Raw genomic sequence first — 16,780 nt, 5'->3', positions numbered from 1 at the left:
CATTTTTCCAACAGCATTGCTCACTTCATGTCTCTGTGTCACGTATTAGTAATTCTCGCAATATTTCAAGCTTTTTCATTATTGTTCTACTTGTTATGGTGATCTGTGGTCAGTGATCTTTGATGTTACTACTACAATTCCCTGAAGGCTCAGATGATGGTCAGCATTTTTTAGCAATAAAGTATTTTTAATTAAGGTATGTACATTGTTTTCCTAGACATAATGCTATTGCACACTTAATGGACTACAGTATAGTGTAAACATAATTTTTACATGCACTGGAAAACCAAAAAATTCATGCGACTCACTTTATTGTGATATCTGCTTTATTAGAGTGGCCTGGAACGGAATCCGTGGTATCTCTGAGGTATGCCTCTGTGTGTGTGTATACACACACATATGATATATATGGTAAACACATTTGTTCTGGACTCAGTTCTCTTCCACTGCTCTAAGCCTGTGTAACACAATGGAGCGAGAGCAAAAGAAATCACTCACCTGTCCTTCTTCATCAAAAGCCATAACCACCACAGCAGCTCCAAACTTTTTAATCTTTCTGGCCTTCTCCAAGAAGTCATCCTCTCCCTCCTTCAGGCTGATGCTGTTGACAATGCACTTCCCCTGGCAGCACTTTAACCCAGCTTCAATCACAGCAAAATTGGAAGAGTCGATGCACAAGGGCACCTGAGGTCAGAAGGGTAAGGTGATAACAGAAAGCCTGTAAGTTACCACAAATCCCCTTCCAAGGACCCCCAGATATTCCCTCTTTCTTCCTTAGGGAAACAAGAAACAAATAACAGTAGTGTGACAGAGATACGATTTTAATGTGATTTTAAGCCCTTGTTCCTAAATCCCAAAAGACTTGGAGTAATTCCAGTCTCACAAGAGACCCCATGCATGGGCCAGAAACTGATAACTCAAAAGATCACAGCTAAACATCAGAATGAAAGCACTGAAGTCATTTCACGGGCTCCCCGTCTGATTCAGACTTTGAACAAGTCATTTAGCTTCTCTGCACCTTAAAATCACAAAATATTTACTCCCAGAGGACCGTGGAGGCTTTTAAGTGAGGAGTTGAAGACAAATGAAGGACAGGTTAATGTCATTCACTGCTTACCACAAGACTTCTAACTTACACATTTGCTGAATGAAGCTTAACAAAAAAATGACAGCCCTATCTCTTAAAGCACTATAGGAGGTGTCTTTCAAACAACACCAACAATAAAAACAACTTCAAAAATCACTCCTCATCACAAATTCAATGGTAGAGAAGTGAAGTGAGACTTTTGAAAGTTTTTAGAATCGATCTAAAATTTTTGAAAAGATGGACACAAAAATTAACTTTCATCTTTTAAAGAACAAATGTAAAAGCTGACATTAACACCTTGATTTAATCTTGTTTTATAAGTCTGTCTCACTCTGATAAACCTAAAAAGGTCTCTTCTTCCTGCAATAAGGAAGGATTTACAGAGTTCCCTTGTCTGTGATAGGAAGAGAACTAATGATTCGGTAAGAACAGTAAGTATATCCTTCAGAGACATGAAAAGTTGGTTCTTAGCCTAGCCAGACATCAGAGGAAACTCAGTCAATCCTTGTGACCAACTCCAGAAGCCTTGGAAACAGCCACCCTGAAGTCACATCTCTCTCTAAAGTCTGGTTTCTATCGAAAGGCTGCCATTAAGTGAGAAAACTGACAATCAGAAACCACTGGGCTTTCAACACAGGACAACAGAAAACCAGTGTATGACATGACAGACAAAGGGACAAGTGACAAAGTTAAATGAGCGACAGAGCAGCACATGTAAACTCCCTTGAAGAATCAAGGTTTTGTACAACCTTGGCAATGTCAGGCTCGGAAGCGATGAAGTTGCAGAATCTGGTCATTGCACTTGGTCCATCCAGCATGCCATCATCCATGTTGATATCCAACACCTGGGCTCCCATTTCCACCTGCATTTTGGCAACGCTCAGAGCTTCCTGAGGATGGAATTCAAGGGGAACGAGCATTGGGAGAGGGTGACTAAGAGAAGGCTGACAAATGTAGTCCTTCACCACCCCCAGCAGGCAGTCCTTTTAGATTCCACTAGACTGCCTGGCCAGCACCCCCGACCCTGAGCCTGCTCTCAACCATCTCAGATGAAGCTTTCTTACACATTGCTTCCATCACAGCGGGTCACTCCTCAGAACCCAGCGAAGCTCGACTCTTCCTGCAAAGAGCCTCTAGCCCTCAGCCTGGTGTTCCGGGCCCTCTGGGACCTGCCCCATCTTCTCATGCAACTGAACTTCTCGCCCATCGCCCACTCCCGGCACCCTCCACCCAGCCAAATCTGTTTCCACCTCTGTGTCACACATGATGTTCCCTCTGCTTCCAACACAATCCCCTTCCTTCCTGTACTGTTTAAGATCCAGCTCAAGTCCCATCTCCTCCAAAAAAAGTCCTTAAAGAAACAGTCTGAAACTTATCTAACTCTTCAGTGTTTGCCGAAACACGCAAAGCAGTCATTGTAGGCTGTTGATAGAAGTTACATGAAATATGCGTATAAATAAACTTCTTCTGTGCTAAAAGGATTTTCAAATCCTTTGATACACTATTATACACCGTAAATCTCCAAGGACAAGATACAATACACAGCATTTCCCACTTACGGTCATTTAAGGAATATCATGTAGGATCAGTGTTTCCGAGAACATACTTCGGGAAACACTGCTTATTCCTCAATGACCGGCTGCCTCTAAACATCTGTAACTATTATAAACATTATCACATGGTGTATTACATTATCATTTCCTCACAATTTCACGAGTATTAGCTTATTCTCCGAAATAGATTTTAAGCGTTTGGAAATCTAGAAAGGTCTTAGGTATCTCCCACTCTCATTTGAACAATACTGGGCAAAAGAGACATGTTCAATAAGGCTTTCTAACTGACTGGTACAGCAGAGACTTTAAGTCTTTGTTGCACACTTCATAGTGTCATAAAATAAGCAGGGGTAAAATCAACTGTAGATTCTGATGTTGTCCTAATTTTTTCTTAGCCAAAGAAACCAAATAGAAATTTTTAGCAATCACTGTAAAAGAACAGGCATGAGTCACTTTGGCATAGGCCGCAAGGAAAGACCACTCATAATGACACAAGGTTACACAGAGAAAAAGGATCGCAATAAAATTCAGCAAAAAATGTTTTCGGTACCAGCAGTATGTTAAATATTAATACCATAAAGAATAAAAAGAAGTATAAGTCACAGTCCCTGTTCTTGAAGGGCTTTCATCTAGTTGGGGGCATATGATGTAGCACATGAAAAGCTACTGCCATACAACGTACGAGTCAAATGTCCTGCCTAAACACCAGGAAGGGCAAGATCTCTGAAGACTGAAGTGGAGAAAGCTACCTGAGAGGGAGCAGCTTCAGCTGCCCCTGGGAAATGGACTGGAGGGAGCACAGGGGGGATAGCAAGCGACCTGGTTAGACCAGGGGTCAAAAGACACGCAACACAGATGCCAATGCCTGACCTTTCTACATCAGAAGAGCCACAGAATCACAGCTCAGCGGTCCAACCTTCCCAAATAGGCTCCAAGAGATGAAGTGATTTGTTTAAAGGTGTACAAGTTGGGCACAAAGACAGGAGTGGACCTTCTCTCAGGTCATTCCCTTAACACAGAGCCTTGAGGGGTCACTAACTATGGGGAACTGGAATCCAGTGAGGAGCCATTCCTCCCCAACCCCCTCCTACTTCCCGGCCTCCTTCCCGTGTCCTCCAAGCCAAGACAGCAGAGCAGTGAAGGGTATGGGCTTTGAGGACTTAGGGTCTCTCATCCACTTGCTCTCAAACAGTAGGCGAGTGGTTTAACCTCCCCCAAGCCTCCAGCTGCACACCTGTAAAATGGGGATAATAGCAGCACCTATCTCACAGGTCTGTAAAGATTACACGAGCTGTAATGCTGTATAGCGCTCAGCACAGTGACTGGCGTATATTCAATAGTAAGACCTTATAAGATGACAGATATCACTCCGACTTGTTTGCTTCTTCCTAAAATGCCGTCTGCCCTCAGTAGCAAATGTATCAAATCTGAGAGCTGAAAGGGACACCACAGAATGGTCTTAAGAATCAAAACAGAAATAGAAATACTGCCAACTGAAGAACCCTAAACAACCATGAAGGGTCATCAGGACTGCAGAAGGGAACAAACAGGAACAAAGGCCTGGAGGCAGAAGCAAGCCTCCTGGAACGTTCAGATGACAAATCAGGATGGAAGGCAGTTTGGTGTCTACTAGGCAGCAGTGGGAACGAAGAGAATAGGACTGACAGGAACTGTCAGGAACCAGGAAACCAGGTCCTACTGACCTACCTGCAGAGGAGATGGCTGAGGGAGGCCACGGAGCGTCATTAACAAGTCCATAAAGGACGATAAATGAGCCCTTTCTTTGTGATTAGAACTAAGTCTGCTTCGATACTGGTTGCTGGAAGATCTATTTCCTAAAGGTTGCAAAGGCTATCATTAAAGCTCAGATCAGGTTCCTCCATTTTTAACTTTGTATTTGCATAAGAAAAACAAATTTGTCCAGATTTTTAGAGTGGGCTCTATTTGGATTAAATTTTGCTCATCCTTACAGTGACCGAGTTTAAGAATCCTATGGTGAAACTACCTTGCAAGCTTTGTGTTTGTTTAGCTTATTTTACAGTGAAAAGAATCAATAATACCACATTAGTCAGTGTCTGATGTGGTCATGAGGAAATGAATAGGAATTGTCTTGGCTTTCCCTTTTCTTGGAAAGATTTGTGAGAAGCCAAAATGAAGCGTATCCTCAAATTTTTAAATGTATTTCACTACTAACAGAAATAGCTAGAACCTGGGTGCCTCCCATCTCATCCCACTTCATACCCTGGATGAATTTTTTTGAAAAATATTGACAAGGGCAGCTATGACTTTTCGAAGCCTCATCCTCCCACCAGCTCTGCCAGCTACAAACACACTCTACTGTTCTTCTCACACTTCCCAGCAGCTCTGCTAATGATTATCAAAGGCAGAGCTGTTTGACTTGCCGTGCTGTCTTAGCCAAAAGCCTGGCAGATGCCTCGAGGGTCTTATTTAGATACTCACTTCATAATTTCCTGTCATGATGAGTTTAGCAAACTTCCTGGATCCTGCAACGTTACAGCGCTCTCCAATGTTAACAAAGTTGGTGTGAGGGCCGATCCTGAAGGGCTCTAGACCTTGAAAGGAGAAGCATTTTGAAAATTTTCTGAAAATGCATGTAACGACATGAGACAGACAGAAAATAAATGTTTTCATGAAAAAGAAAAGAAGTTTCTGTGCCACAGCCCGTCTGACTAGCTAAGGAGACCTAACGTGTAAAAAGGGTCATGGCCATCCCCCCTAGGGATATTTAAACACAACAAAAGGGTCTATGTTTATAACCAGAACTCTCAAAAGAAGAAATATTTCAGGGTTTTAAATTGCAAATTTCTCTCAAGAGCTGAATCATATCAGCTCTGAGAAACAAGGAAAAATTATCATCATATTCTTATGTAACCAAGAGCCTGGGGCAAAAACCATGAAGTTAGAATCTAAGGACTGCTCTACAGCTGTCCATTCAGACATCGGCTTGAAGCCTGATGGAGCAAGCATTCTTAATCCCACCAACAGTGTGTTTAGAGCTTTATCTCGTCTCTTTGATCCAGAAGCCAAGAACGAGTAACCAGCAAGGCCTAACAGGGTCACGAGGAAGGACCTGGGCTGAGCCCTGGGAGATGGCTGACTCTGGGCAAGCCACCTGGGCTTTCTGCTCCTCCTTCCTTATTTGCAAAGGGACAATATCATCTCCACTATTACAGGCTGATTTAGGGGCAAATATCAGATAATTAATGTGGACACATTACACTGAGGTAAAAAAGCAACATGCAGCATACAGTACCGCTACAGGAAAAGGCCTTTAACTGGTTTTGTTCTACTCATTGTATCTACAGTATTAGGAGCAGAAGTCTTGCTAGATGGTTACAAGCAGGCCCTCGGGAAGCCAGCTTTAGGGTCTGAGCCCTGCACAGCCGACTCAGTGAACACTCTGGGGCACTTCTCGCAGAGCCTCTAAGCTTATAAAATAGAGACAGCAGAAGTATCTGCCTCACAATGTTACTGTAAAAATGAGACTAGGTAACATTGATAAGCGTTATCAAGCTTATAAAATTAGCACCAGCTGTTCTTGTTAATAAAAGGAAATGGCTTTTGAGTCCTTTCCCAAAGCATTGGTTGAGGAAGAAACAGACATGAGGGAGAGGAAAATAATGAAGATAGATAATTACAAAACTATTCCAGGTCTTCTGTTCCCCAACTGGGAAGACTATCACTTTCCAGTTTGGGCTGTGATTTCCTTTCCCATTGGTAACATCCTCACAGCCCCTCCCCTCCATGTCGACCCTTAGTCAGACCCTGGGGTTCCCAGGGAAGACAAGCAGGGCTGCCAGCATTTAAATGGTGAAGAGAACCTGTGGTGTTGCCCTAAAAGTATTTCACACAAAGCATTTCTGATCTATTATGAATGTGAAGTATCTGACACAAAAACTGCATTGTTCTCAGACTTCCCTGGTGGTGCAGTGGTTAAGAATCCGCCTGCCAATGCAGGGACACGGGTTCAAGCCCTGGTCCAGGAAGATCCCACATGCTGCAGAGCAATTAAGCCCGTGCGCCACAACTACTGAGCCTGCGCTCTGGAGCCCGCGAGCCACAACTACTGAGCCCATGTGCTGCAACTACTGAAGCCCAAGCACCTAGAGCCCGTGCTCCACAGCAAGAGAAGCCACTGCACTGCAACGAAAAGTAGTCCCTGCTCTCTGCAACTAGAGAAAGCCTGCGCACAGCAACGAAGACCCAGCGCAGCCAAAAATTAAAAAATAAATAAATAAGTTAAAAAAAATTTACATTGTTCTCAAGTCTGCAATTTATAAAAGAACAATTAAAAAGAGTATATTTGGTGCCATTCTTTTAAAATCTGATTGAAGGTGATTTTTAAAACAATTTAGAAATAGCACATGAAATTCAAATCAGAAGAAAGAATTCTTTCATTCTTACACATAAACTCTTTAAAAATCATAACTAAATGGTTCTTTCATGTTTCCATTTTGGCAAAGGCTAACAATTTCAACTTAGTCCTTGGCTGAAGTCAATTAATAGCTTTAAGATCTAAGGTTAAAAGAAACTATCCTACCACACCTTTCTCTGACAAAAGTCACTTTTTCAGGGTAGGGAGTGTGTCATAAATCACAAATCCCTCTTCTTCTAATCTCATTCCAGCTTCTAGAGTATAAAAGGAAAAAAAGGGTAGCCTGAAGAGGCATATTTCTAACCCAACTTTATTTTCACTCACTGGGAGTAATTCTATACAATATGTTCTGAGTGAGAAAAGTGGGTATTACTTTTGCTGTCACTTTTATTTTATTTCACTGTCATTTTATTTCATTTTTCTTAGGAGAGCATATGGAACAAAAATACATCAATTTAGAGAAACATTAAATTCTCCATTATTAGGGTGCATAATTCCATATGTGTGCTATTTGCAGGTTCTCTCAAAATCTGTATACACTTTTTTTTTTTTTTTTTGCTTAAAGATACTATCTAAGAATACATCATTAAAGTATTATGGGAAAAATATAAAATTTAAAGTTATTTTTCTAATAGTTGGCATGATAATCTATTTTACTAATGTTCCTTTTGTGAATATCAGAGCTCATTCTGAAAAAGGGAAGCTGCCTACTCCACAGGGCTGTTGAGAACAAAACAGAATAATAAATATCACAACTCTTTGTAAAACCTAAACACACAGCCAACATAAGAGCATGACAATAATGTTATAGAAGCAAACAAAATTTTCTAGGAAGAGGCTACCATCATTAAAAAACCTTAAGCCTGGGCTAGATTTTTTAGGAACTAGCAGCAAATCTGATGATTAAAAGTGTTAGGCTGTGGCCTATGTACATTTTCAAAGCAGTGCACAATACGTTTGACCAAGGCCACTACCTGTGCTTTCATTCACATTTCCCTGAAGTCAGTATCTTCCCGCTCTCACCCCTAAAAAAAACCAAAGCGTCCTTTACTAGAATTCATTTAAATACCAAGAAAAATATGTACACTTCTTTGACCTAATAAACAAGTTCTGTGGCAGAAATATCACTACCACGTAGACTAAACATACTAACAATCTACAAACGATTTCTGAAATCATAAAAAATCATGTCTTTATGACTTACCAGACAGTAGCATATGCCCTTCGAAAACAGTGGCAGGTGGAACTCTAGGCTTATAGTTTCTCACAGCTTCAGCAATTTCTCTGAGTTAAAAGAGAAAACACAATATCCATTAAATCCAAACAAAATTCAATTAAACTAATTTCCACCTATGAAATTAAGTCTGTTTAATATAATTATATACCTAGTTCCAAATGTAAAGCAGCAACTGTGCTTTTCAGTTTTCTCAGTAATGCAGAAAATGAATCTATAATCTTTAACATTTCTGTATCTGCCCCGTTGCTGTGCACTGATTGTACCAAGTTCTGTGCTCACAGATGTGAACCTACAGACGTGATGGTTTGCACAAACGCTAATAGCAAATCTCCTCCACCCCTTCCCAAACCTGAAGATATCCTTAACTCCATCAAATCCACATGGTAATTTAAAAGAAAAAAAGGCTTCATTGTTGAGAAGGAAAGCAAATAGGAGAGGAGGTGCCAGTAGTGAAGGAAATTAAATCCTTTAGGTCTGTTTTTTTCAAGCACACATATATGGTAAGGAGGGTAAAGAGTAATACATCACTGAAACTCCAAAATTATTACTCCTAAAAATTTGTTTTAATTATTCATACTCTTTTGAACCTTATCAGCTTCGATGAAATATGTCTTCTGATCAGCCTGGAAAAATCTGGCTGCTCTACTAAATTTATCAGGACCAGAATGAACTGCTCACTCTACTGCCCCCCAAATGAGTATGTGAATGGCAAAGTAAAAGCAGCAAATATATATGCAGAGATAGATAGACATACACACACAAACCCACACACACAGGTATTTTTAAAACAACTCTTTTACAAATATCTCAATTTCGTTTCTTTTTATGGCTGAGTAATATTCCATTGTATATATGTGCCACATCTTCTTTATCCATTCATCCGATGATGGACACTTAGGTTGCTTCCATGTCCTGGCTATTGTAAATAGAGCTGCAATGAACACTTTGGTACATGACTCTTTTTGAATTATGGTTTTCTCAGGGTATATGCCCAGTAGTGGGATTGCTGGGTCGTATGGTAGTTCTATTTGTAGTTTTTTAAGGAAATTCCATACTGTTCTCCATAGTGGCTGTATCAATTTACATTCCCACCAACAGTGCAAGAGTGTTCCCTTTTCTCCACACCCTCTCCAGCATTTATTGTTTCTAGATTTTTTGATGATGGCCATTCTGACCAGTGTGAGATGATATCTCATTGTAGTTTTTTTTTTTTTTTTTTTTTTTTTTGCAGTACGCAGGCCTCTCACTGTTGTGGCCTCTCCCGTTGTGGAGCACAGGCTCCGGACGCGCAGGCTCAGCGGCCATGACTCACGGGCCCAGCCGCTCCGCGGCATGTGGGATCTTCCCGGACCGGGGCACGAACCCGTGTCCCCTGCATCGGCAGGCGGACTCTCAACCACTGCGCCACCAGGGAAGCCCCTCATTGTAGTTTTGATTGGCATTTCTCTAATGATTAATGATGTTGAGCATTTGTAGTGAGGTGGATGGACCTAGAGTCTGTCATACAGAGTGAAGTAAGTCAGAAAGAGAAAAACAAATACCGTATGCTTAACACATATATATGGAATCTAAGAGAGCTTCCCTGGTGGCGCAGTGGTTGAGAGTCTGCCTGCCAACGCAGGGTATGTGGGTTCGTGCCCCGGTCCGGGAGGATCCCACATGCTGTGGAGCAGCTGGGCCCGTGAGTCATGGCTGCTAGGCCTGCGCATCCGGAGCCTGTGCTCCACAACAGGGGAGGCCACAGCAGTGAGAGGCCCGCGTACGGCAAAAAAAAAACAGAACCTAGGGGTAAGATGGGAATAAAGACACAGACCTACTAGAGAATGGACTTGAGGATATGGGGAGAGGGAAGGGTAAGCTGTGGCAAAGTGAGAGAGTGGCATGGGTAAGCTGTGACAAAGTGAGAGAGTGGTATGGATATATATACACTACCAAATGTAAAATAGATAGTAGGAAGCAGCCGCATAGCACAGGGAGATCAGCTCGGTGCTTTGTGACCACCTAGAGGGGTGGGATAGGGAAGGTGGGAGGGAGGGAGATGCAAGAGGGAAGAGATATGGGAACATATGTATATATATATAACTGATTCACTTTGTTATAAAGCAGAAACTAACATACCATTGTAAAGCAATTATATTCCAATAAAAATGTTAAGAAACAAAAAACACAACTCTTTTTATAAAGAAGGAGATAATCTTAAAAACAAAAAGAGATCCAAAGATAAGCTATCCTCAACTACTGATAACTTTCAGATATTATTTAAAAGATGTTATGTTTAAAAAATTATAGAGACTCTTCACAGAGTCTATCATGGAAGTCAACAAACTCAGTGCAACATTAGGCAGTTCAGTACAGTGAACGTATTATAGGCATGCAAGCAGACTGGCTCAAAATATGATCATCAGTCACTCTAGGGAAAAAAAACAAATACAAACAGTCCTCAACTGTGTTTTATTCCACTCAATTCCAATCTTTCCAATCTTCTTATAAACCACGAAACTGCAGGGACTTAAACACACCCTTCGCCATGCCCTTGTCTCCCACCCCCTTCCTTCATGCCCTCACTCTACAACGTGGGTTAAGCAGTGACTGTGTCAGGCGAGGTGAAGATGCTCCTGTTGACCTCAAGGTGCTTGTTGCTTATTGTCTCTTCCTTTCATGAGAGAATCTAGTGGAGGCAGGTATTTGCCCACAAGAAATATCGGCTGTCCCTCTTTGAGCACTGGAATATTATTCAGGTATTTAAAGGTAGAGTGTTAAGATATCTAGGATTTGCTTCAAAACTACAATGAGGTATCACCTCACACCAGTCAGAATGGCCATCATCAAAAAATCTACAAACAACAAATGCTGGAGAGGGTGTGGAGAAAAGGGAACTCTCTTACACTGTTGGTGGGAATGTAAATTCATACAGCCACTATGGAAAAAAGTACAGAAGCTCCTTAAAAAACTAAAAATGGAATTACCACAAAACCCAGCAATCCCACTACTAGGCATATACCCTGAGAAAACCATAATTCAAAAAGAGTCATGTACCACAATGTTCATTGCAGCTCTATTTACAATAGTCAGGACATGGAAGCAACTAAATGTCCAACAACAGAAGAATGGACAAAGAAGATGTGGTACATATATACAATGGACTATTACTCAGCCATAAAAAGAAACGAAATTGGGTCACTTGCAGAGACACGGATGGACCAAGGGACTGTCATACAGAGTGAAGTAAGTCAGAAAGAGAAAAACAAATATCGTATATTAATGCATATATGTGGAATTTAGAAAAATGGTACAGATGATCTTATTTGCAAAGCAGAAATAGAGACACAAACATAGAGAACAAACGTACGGATACCAAGGGGGAAGGGGAGGTGGGATGAATTGGGAGATTGGGATTTACATATATGCACTATTGATACTATGTATAAAACAGATAACTGATGTGAACATATTATATAGCACAGGGAACTCTACTCAATGCTCAGTGGTGACCTAAATGGGAAAGAAATCCAAAAAAGAGGGGATATATGTATACGTATAGCTGATCTACTTTGCTGTACAGCAGAAACTAACACAACATTGTAAAGCAACTATACTCCAACAAAAATTAATTTAAAAAAAAAGATATGTAGGATTTGCTTTACAATAGTCTAAGGGAAAAAAAAGTTGGAGAATAAATAAGAATAGCAAAATGCTGAAAATTATGGAAACTATGCAATAGGTGCATGGGGGTTCATTTTATTATTTTTCTACTTTAATTTTTGGAATTTTTCATAATATAAAGTATCTTAGTTTGCTAGGGCTGCCATAACAAAATACCACAGACTAGGTAGTTTAAACAGCAAAATTTATTTCTTCAAGTTCTGGAGGCTAGAAGTCTCAGGTCAAGGTGTCAGTAGGACCGGTTTCCTCTTAGACCTCTCTTTGGTTTGTAGCTGGCTATCTTCTCCCTGGGTCTTCACATGGCCCCTTCCTGTGTGTGCCTGTGTCCCCACCAGTCACATTGGATCAGGATCCATTCATATGACCTCATTTTACCTTAATTACCTCCTTAAAGGCCCTACCTCTAAATACAGGTACATTCAGAGGAATTGGGGATTAGGGCTTCAACCTATGAATTTTGGGGACACAATTCATCCCATAACAAAAGGTAAAATACTTAGAAAGGATTATCACCTGATATGATCTGGTGTCGTACCACAGCACCCGCCAACTATATTGACCAAGCCGTCCATAGCAAAATCCTGCATTTAGGAAAAGAAAAAGTTTCAGAGAGTTCATCTGAATTCTAAGCTCACCACTACCAATTCAGCAGAAAATCTGCATTTCCTGAATAACTAATTTTCCATTTAAAAGAGAGCTAAACATACTTAACTCTAGATATCAAGCTTTGATAAGCCTTAGACATAAGGTTAAAAGCAGAGACCAGTTCAGATACTATGAAATGCAATGAGATATTTGCCTATCTGATCACGATAAAGTTTTTTTTTACCCATATGCTGAGCAGAATGAATGGGAGCTAAGTAATTCATTTTCCAATAATACGTATTCAGTTTTTAAATTTAAATTCAAATGTTTAAAGAATTAAAAATTCAGTTCCTCAGTCACAACAGCCACATTTCAAGTGCTCCAATGACCACATGTGGTAGAGGCTACACATGTGGCTACATATATTGCACAGTGCAGGTCTGGAGTTCAACCACAGTTGGTTTGAAAGCTGGAGTTTAACCACAGCTGGTTTGAAAGAAGCACAAGATAGCCGAGAGAGAGGAAGTCAAGGAAGTGAGAAGTCAGAGTATTGAAAAGAGCATCTACATAAGGTACTGAAAACATAAGAATTAAATGAGAAATAGTTTAGGAGAGAATGTCGGTAAGCCAGAAGCTAAAAATTCAAGGAATGAGGGAAAAGAGATCCAGGGGTTAGTGATAAGGAGGGGTCATGGGTAGTATGGTTTCGTGACCTGGGATTCAAAGATGGGAGGTGTATGTGAGAGAAGGAGAATGGGGGAGGTGACAGTGGGGAGCTAGGAGACACAGACTCCACCCAGCAGTCTGCGGGGTGGAGGGGACCACCTGGGAGGGCTGCAGAGGAGAGCCGAGTTTCAGTTAGTTTGGGCTGGACCTCTCTGAGAATTTCCCAATAGCCACTAGTACCCACTGTGGAGAAGGATGCTGACAGTGAGCCCCTCCCTCTGCCTCCATCATTTTAATTCATCTTAAGCTTTTATTTTTTATATATACACTGGGATTTCTTTAGGGGAAAAGTCTACTTCTAGATATTCTAAATCAAAAATTCCATTTCTCTATCTCTTAAAAACGAAGTGAAAGAGGATTCTTGACCTTTAAGTGCATGGCCATCACGTGCGGAGTTTCATCATATTCACCGAAGGTATTGGGAAGACCTAAGAAAGTATATTTCAGCCATTACTGGAAATTACTTTAACAAATGACATAGTATTTGTAAAGGTTTTAGGTTAAAATGTTACAAAAATATTTATAATTAAATCGTGATTACTTGCAAAAACAAGTAAGAATTCTTAACATTAAACATAATAAGTACAGAGATTCCATACCAGACAACAACAATAAAATCACAGAGGAAAATAAACATCCATTATTTCTTTTCTATTTGAAAGAAAAGCATCACTGCTACATGAGACAGAATTTCCCTACCCCTATCCCTCCCTTTTCTGTATAGGAAATTCATTCTTGTCTCCTAGACGCCTAGGGGTAGGGGTTGGAAGAGTACCACACATGCTTTGAACTAATGAGCACCAGACATGCAATTAAAAACAAGCAAAACACAACCCATCTCCTCTCAAGTAAGTTTTCCCAAGTAAGACTTTAGCATCTAATTTTGCAATTTCCTGTTTTATTTATTATCCCCTTCCAGTTATCTTACTCCTGGTGGGAAATAAAATTTACTGCACATTAAAATGTACATATTTGGAGAAAGAAGGCTGGAAAATGATTTTTAGCCCCAAGTAGTTAACTGGTGCTCAGAAACATTCACCAGGAAATCTGGTTAACCCAGAATGGATTACCAATATTAAATGGATAGTCTGAAAATTGTCTACATTTATCTTAGGAATTTTTATATACCATTAAGTCCTAACTTTTAAAAAGGAGAAAAGTAACAGGCTCTTTTGTCGATACAGTGGAACAAAGAAGAGGGCTCTCTCTCTCACGTTCTTTGCACTCATCTCTTTGGCCACGGCCACATGGCAAGGACTGTCACCAATTCCAAGGCTCTGGCCAGATAAGTTATGACTAGGCTTCATGCCCCCAAGTTCTGTCCACTTCTGACCCTTTCAGGCTGAGCCAAACTGTTCCTTCAAGTCTAGAGGGAAACAGTGGTCTAGACCCGAATACTCTTCATTTAGAAAATTCCTATTGAAAGTCAACTATATACCAAGACCTGCAAAACAAACTCTTTTAATCCAGATCTGTTATCCTATCTACCCAGGTCTTGTGTATTTGCATTTCCTATGTGTGACTCCCTTGAAACACACACCTGCATTGGGATAACAGAGGACATAGGCTGTTGTACATTTTCCAATTGTTTCAATAAAAGGTCTCATTTCAGCTGCACCCAGAGCACAATTTAATCCAATGCTGGAAAAACAAAAAGAAGGTATTAGAAGTACCCTCTTCTATTCTAAATATTTATACATATAAAAAGTTATGATAAAGAAAGGAGTACATTTAAAACCAAGCAGATAGTAAGTCTCCTGATTCAAAGCAAGTTTATTCAGCTCCAGTCAAAGCCACCTCACTGAAGTTCCCTGCAACACTAAATATTTCTGCCCATGTCTCCAACATTAGATGCTGCCTACGGATGTGACTCCTTAAATAAGTTCACCGTTTAGTTAATGGTATACCATGAAACAGAAATGTCTGCGAACTACCACTGCTAATAAACACTGGAAAGCAATACTTAAGAGAAAGAAAAAGGAAAATCTTGGAGGTAGAAGGAACATTAATGGCACATGGAAGCCACTTCGGGGGTCTTGAAGACCAAGACTCAGTCCTTGCTCCAACTGAATTGCAACGTGACCTTGCACTTAGAATTTGTCCTCTTATAAATTAATTTGTAACCAAGGGGCTCTCTGTTTTGCAAATGAAACTTACTGCAGACTAAAATAAAATAGATCAAAGCAGAGCTGCTAAAACCCCTCCAAAATCACACTCAGTGGGAGCTGCTGAAGTCTTCAGGAATTCAAGAATTAACTATGAAGTGACAGGACTATGTCATCTTTTATTTTTTCACATTTTACTTTTTTTCTTTGACTATGATTTCTAAGTGCAATGTGATATACTAGATTAGATCCTGAAACAGAGAAAGGACATTAGTGGAAAAACCTGAAACCAGAATAAAGTCAGGAGTTAGTTAATAGTAATATACTTTTAGTTTTGATGAAAGTACCACAGTTAATGCAAGATGTCTCATTAGAAAAAACTAGATGAAGAGCATATGGGAATTCTCTGTACTATCTTTGCAACGTTTCTGTAAATCTGAAATTATTCCAAAATAAAAAGTTTATTTAACAAATACCCAACTCCCATTCCTGATAAAAACTCTTAGTAAACTAGGAATAGAGGGGAACTTCCTCCGCTTGATAAAGAAGGTCTATAAAAAACCTATAGCTAACATCATACTTAATGATACAGAACTAGATGCTTTCCCCGCAAGATCGGGAACAAGACAAGGATGCCCGCTTTCACCTCTTGCTAAACATCATGCTGGGGGTCCTAGGTGAGGCAATAAGAGAAGGTGGAAAATAAAAGGTATACAGATTGGAAAGGAAGAAATAAATTTGTCTTTGTTCACAGATAAGACTATCTGTTCTAAAGAATCATCTAAAAAATTCTTAGAACCAAGGTTGTAAAGCACAAGCTTCATATACAAAAGTCAACTGTTGACCTATATACCAGCAATGAGCCATTGAAATTTGAAATACGAAACACATTATTTACAATGGCACCAAAATAAATGAAATACTTGTGTATAACTACAAAACTCTGATGAAAGAAATCAAGGCAGATCTAAATAAATGGAGATCTATCCGATGTTCATCAACAGGAAGACTTAATATAGTTAAGATTTCGATTCTTCCCAATTTTATATACATTTACAAAATGCCAGTAAAAATTCCAGCAAGTTATTTTGTGGATATCAACAAACTGATTCTAAAGTTTACATGATGAAGCAAACAACCCAGAATAGCTAATACAATTAGCTACTGTAGAAGAATAAAGTCAAAGCACTGGTGCTACTTGACTTCAACACTCACTGAAAAGCTAAAGGAATCTCTGGTATTGATGAGAGAGCACAGACAAACAGATCAATGGTGCTGAACAGAGTCCAGGAACAGAATCACACAAATACCGTCAACTAATCTTTGACAAACAAGCAAAGGCAATCCAATGGAGAAAGGATTGTATTTTCAACAAACAGTACTGGAACAACTGGACATTCACATCTGAATACATTAATCTAGACAAAG

At 40.0% G+C, this 16,780-nt stretch overlaps 1 protein-coding gene across 2 annotated transcripts in view; it reads right to left on the bottom strand.

Annotated features, from left to right (window-relative positions):
• MTR (5-methyltetrahydrofolate-homocysteine methyltransferase) overlaps positions 1-16,780 on the bottom strand; it is a gene marked incomplete at its 3' end in the record, with an annotated part of 221,123 nt that overhangs the window by 173,769 nt on the left and 30,574 nt on the right. For both annotated transcript variants that reach the window (XM_082674034.1, XM_082674035.1), the window contains exons 9-15: positions 14,788-14,888; positions 13,614-13,675; positions 12,450-12,517; positions 8,241-8,320; positions 5,101-5,213; positions 1,837-1,977; positions 499-684 (exon numbers count right to left, since the gene is read on the bottom strand). In XM_082674034.1, the coding sequence (XP_082530160.1) occupies positions 499-684; positions 1,837-1,977; positions 5,101-5,213; positions 8,241-8,320; positions 12,450-12,517; positions 13,614-13,675; positions 14,788-14,888 (751 nt within the window). The remainder of the gene's footprint in view (positions 1-498; positions 685-1,836; positions 1,978-5,100; positions 5,214-8,240; positions 8,321-12,449; positions 12,518-13,613; positions 13,676-14,787; positions 14,889-16,780) is intronic.

The sequence above is a fragment of the Grampus griseus genome (genome assembly GCF_964374135.1).
Source record: "Grampus griseus genome assembly, chromosome: 16".
Lineage (NCBI taxonomy): Eukaryota > Metazoa > Chordata > Mammalia > Artiodactyla > Delphinidae > Grampus > Grampus griseus.
This window is presented reverse-complemented; position numbering and strand designations above follow the sequence as displayed.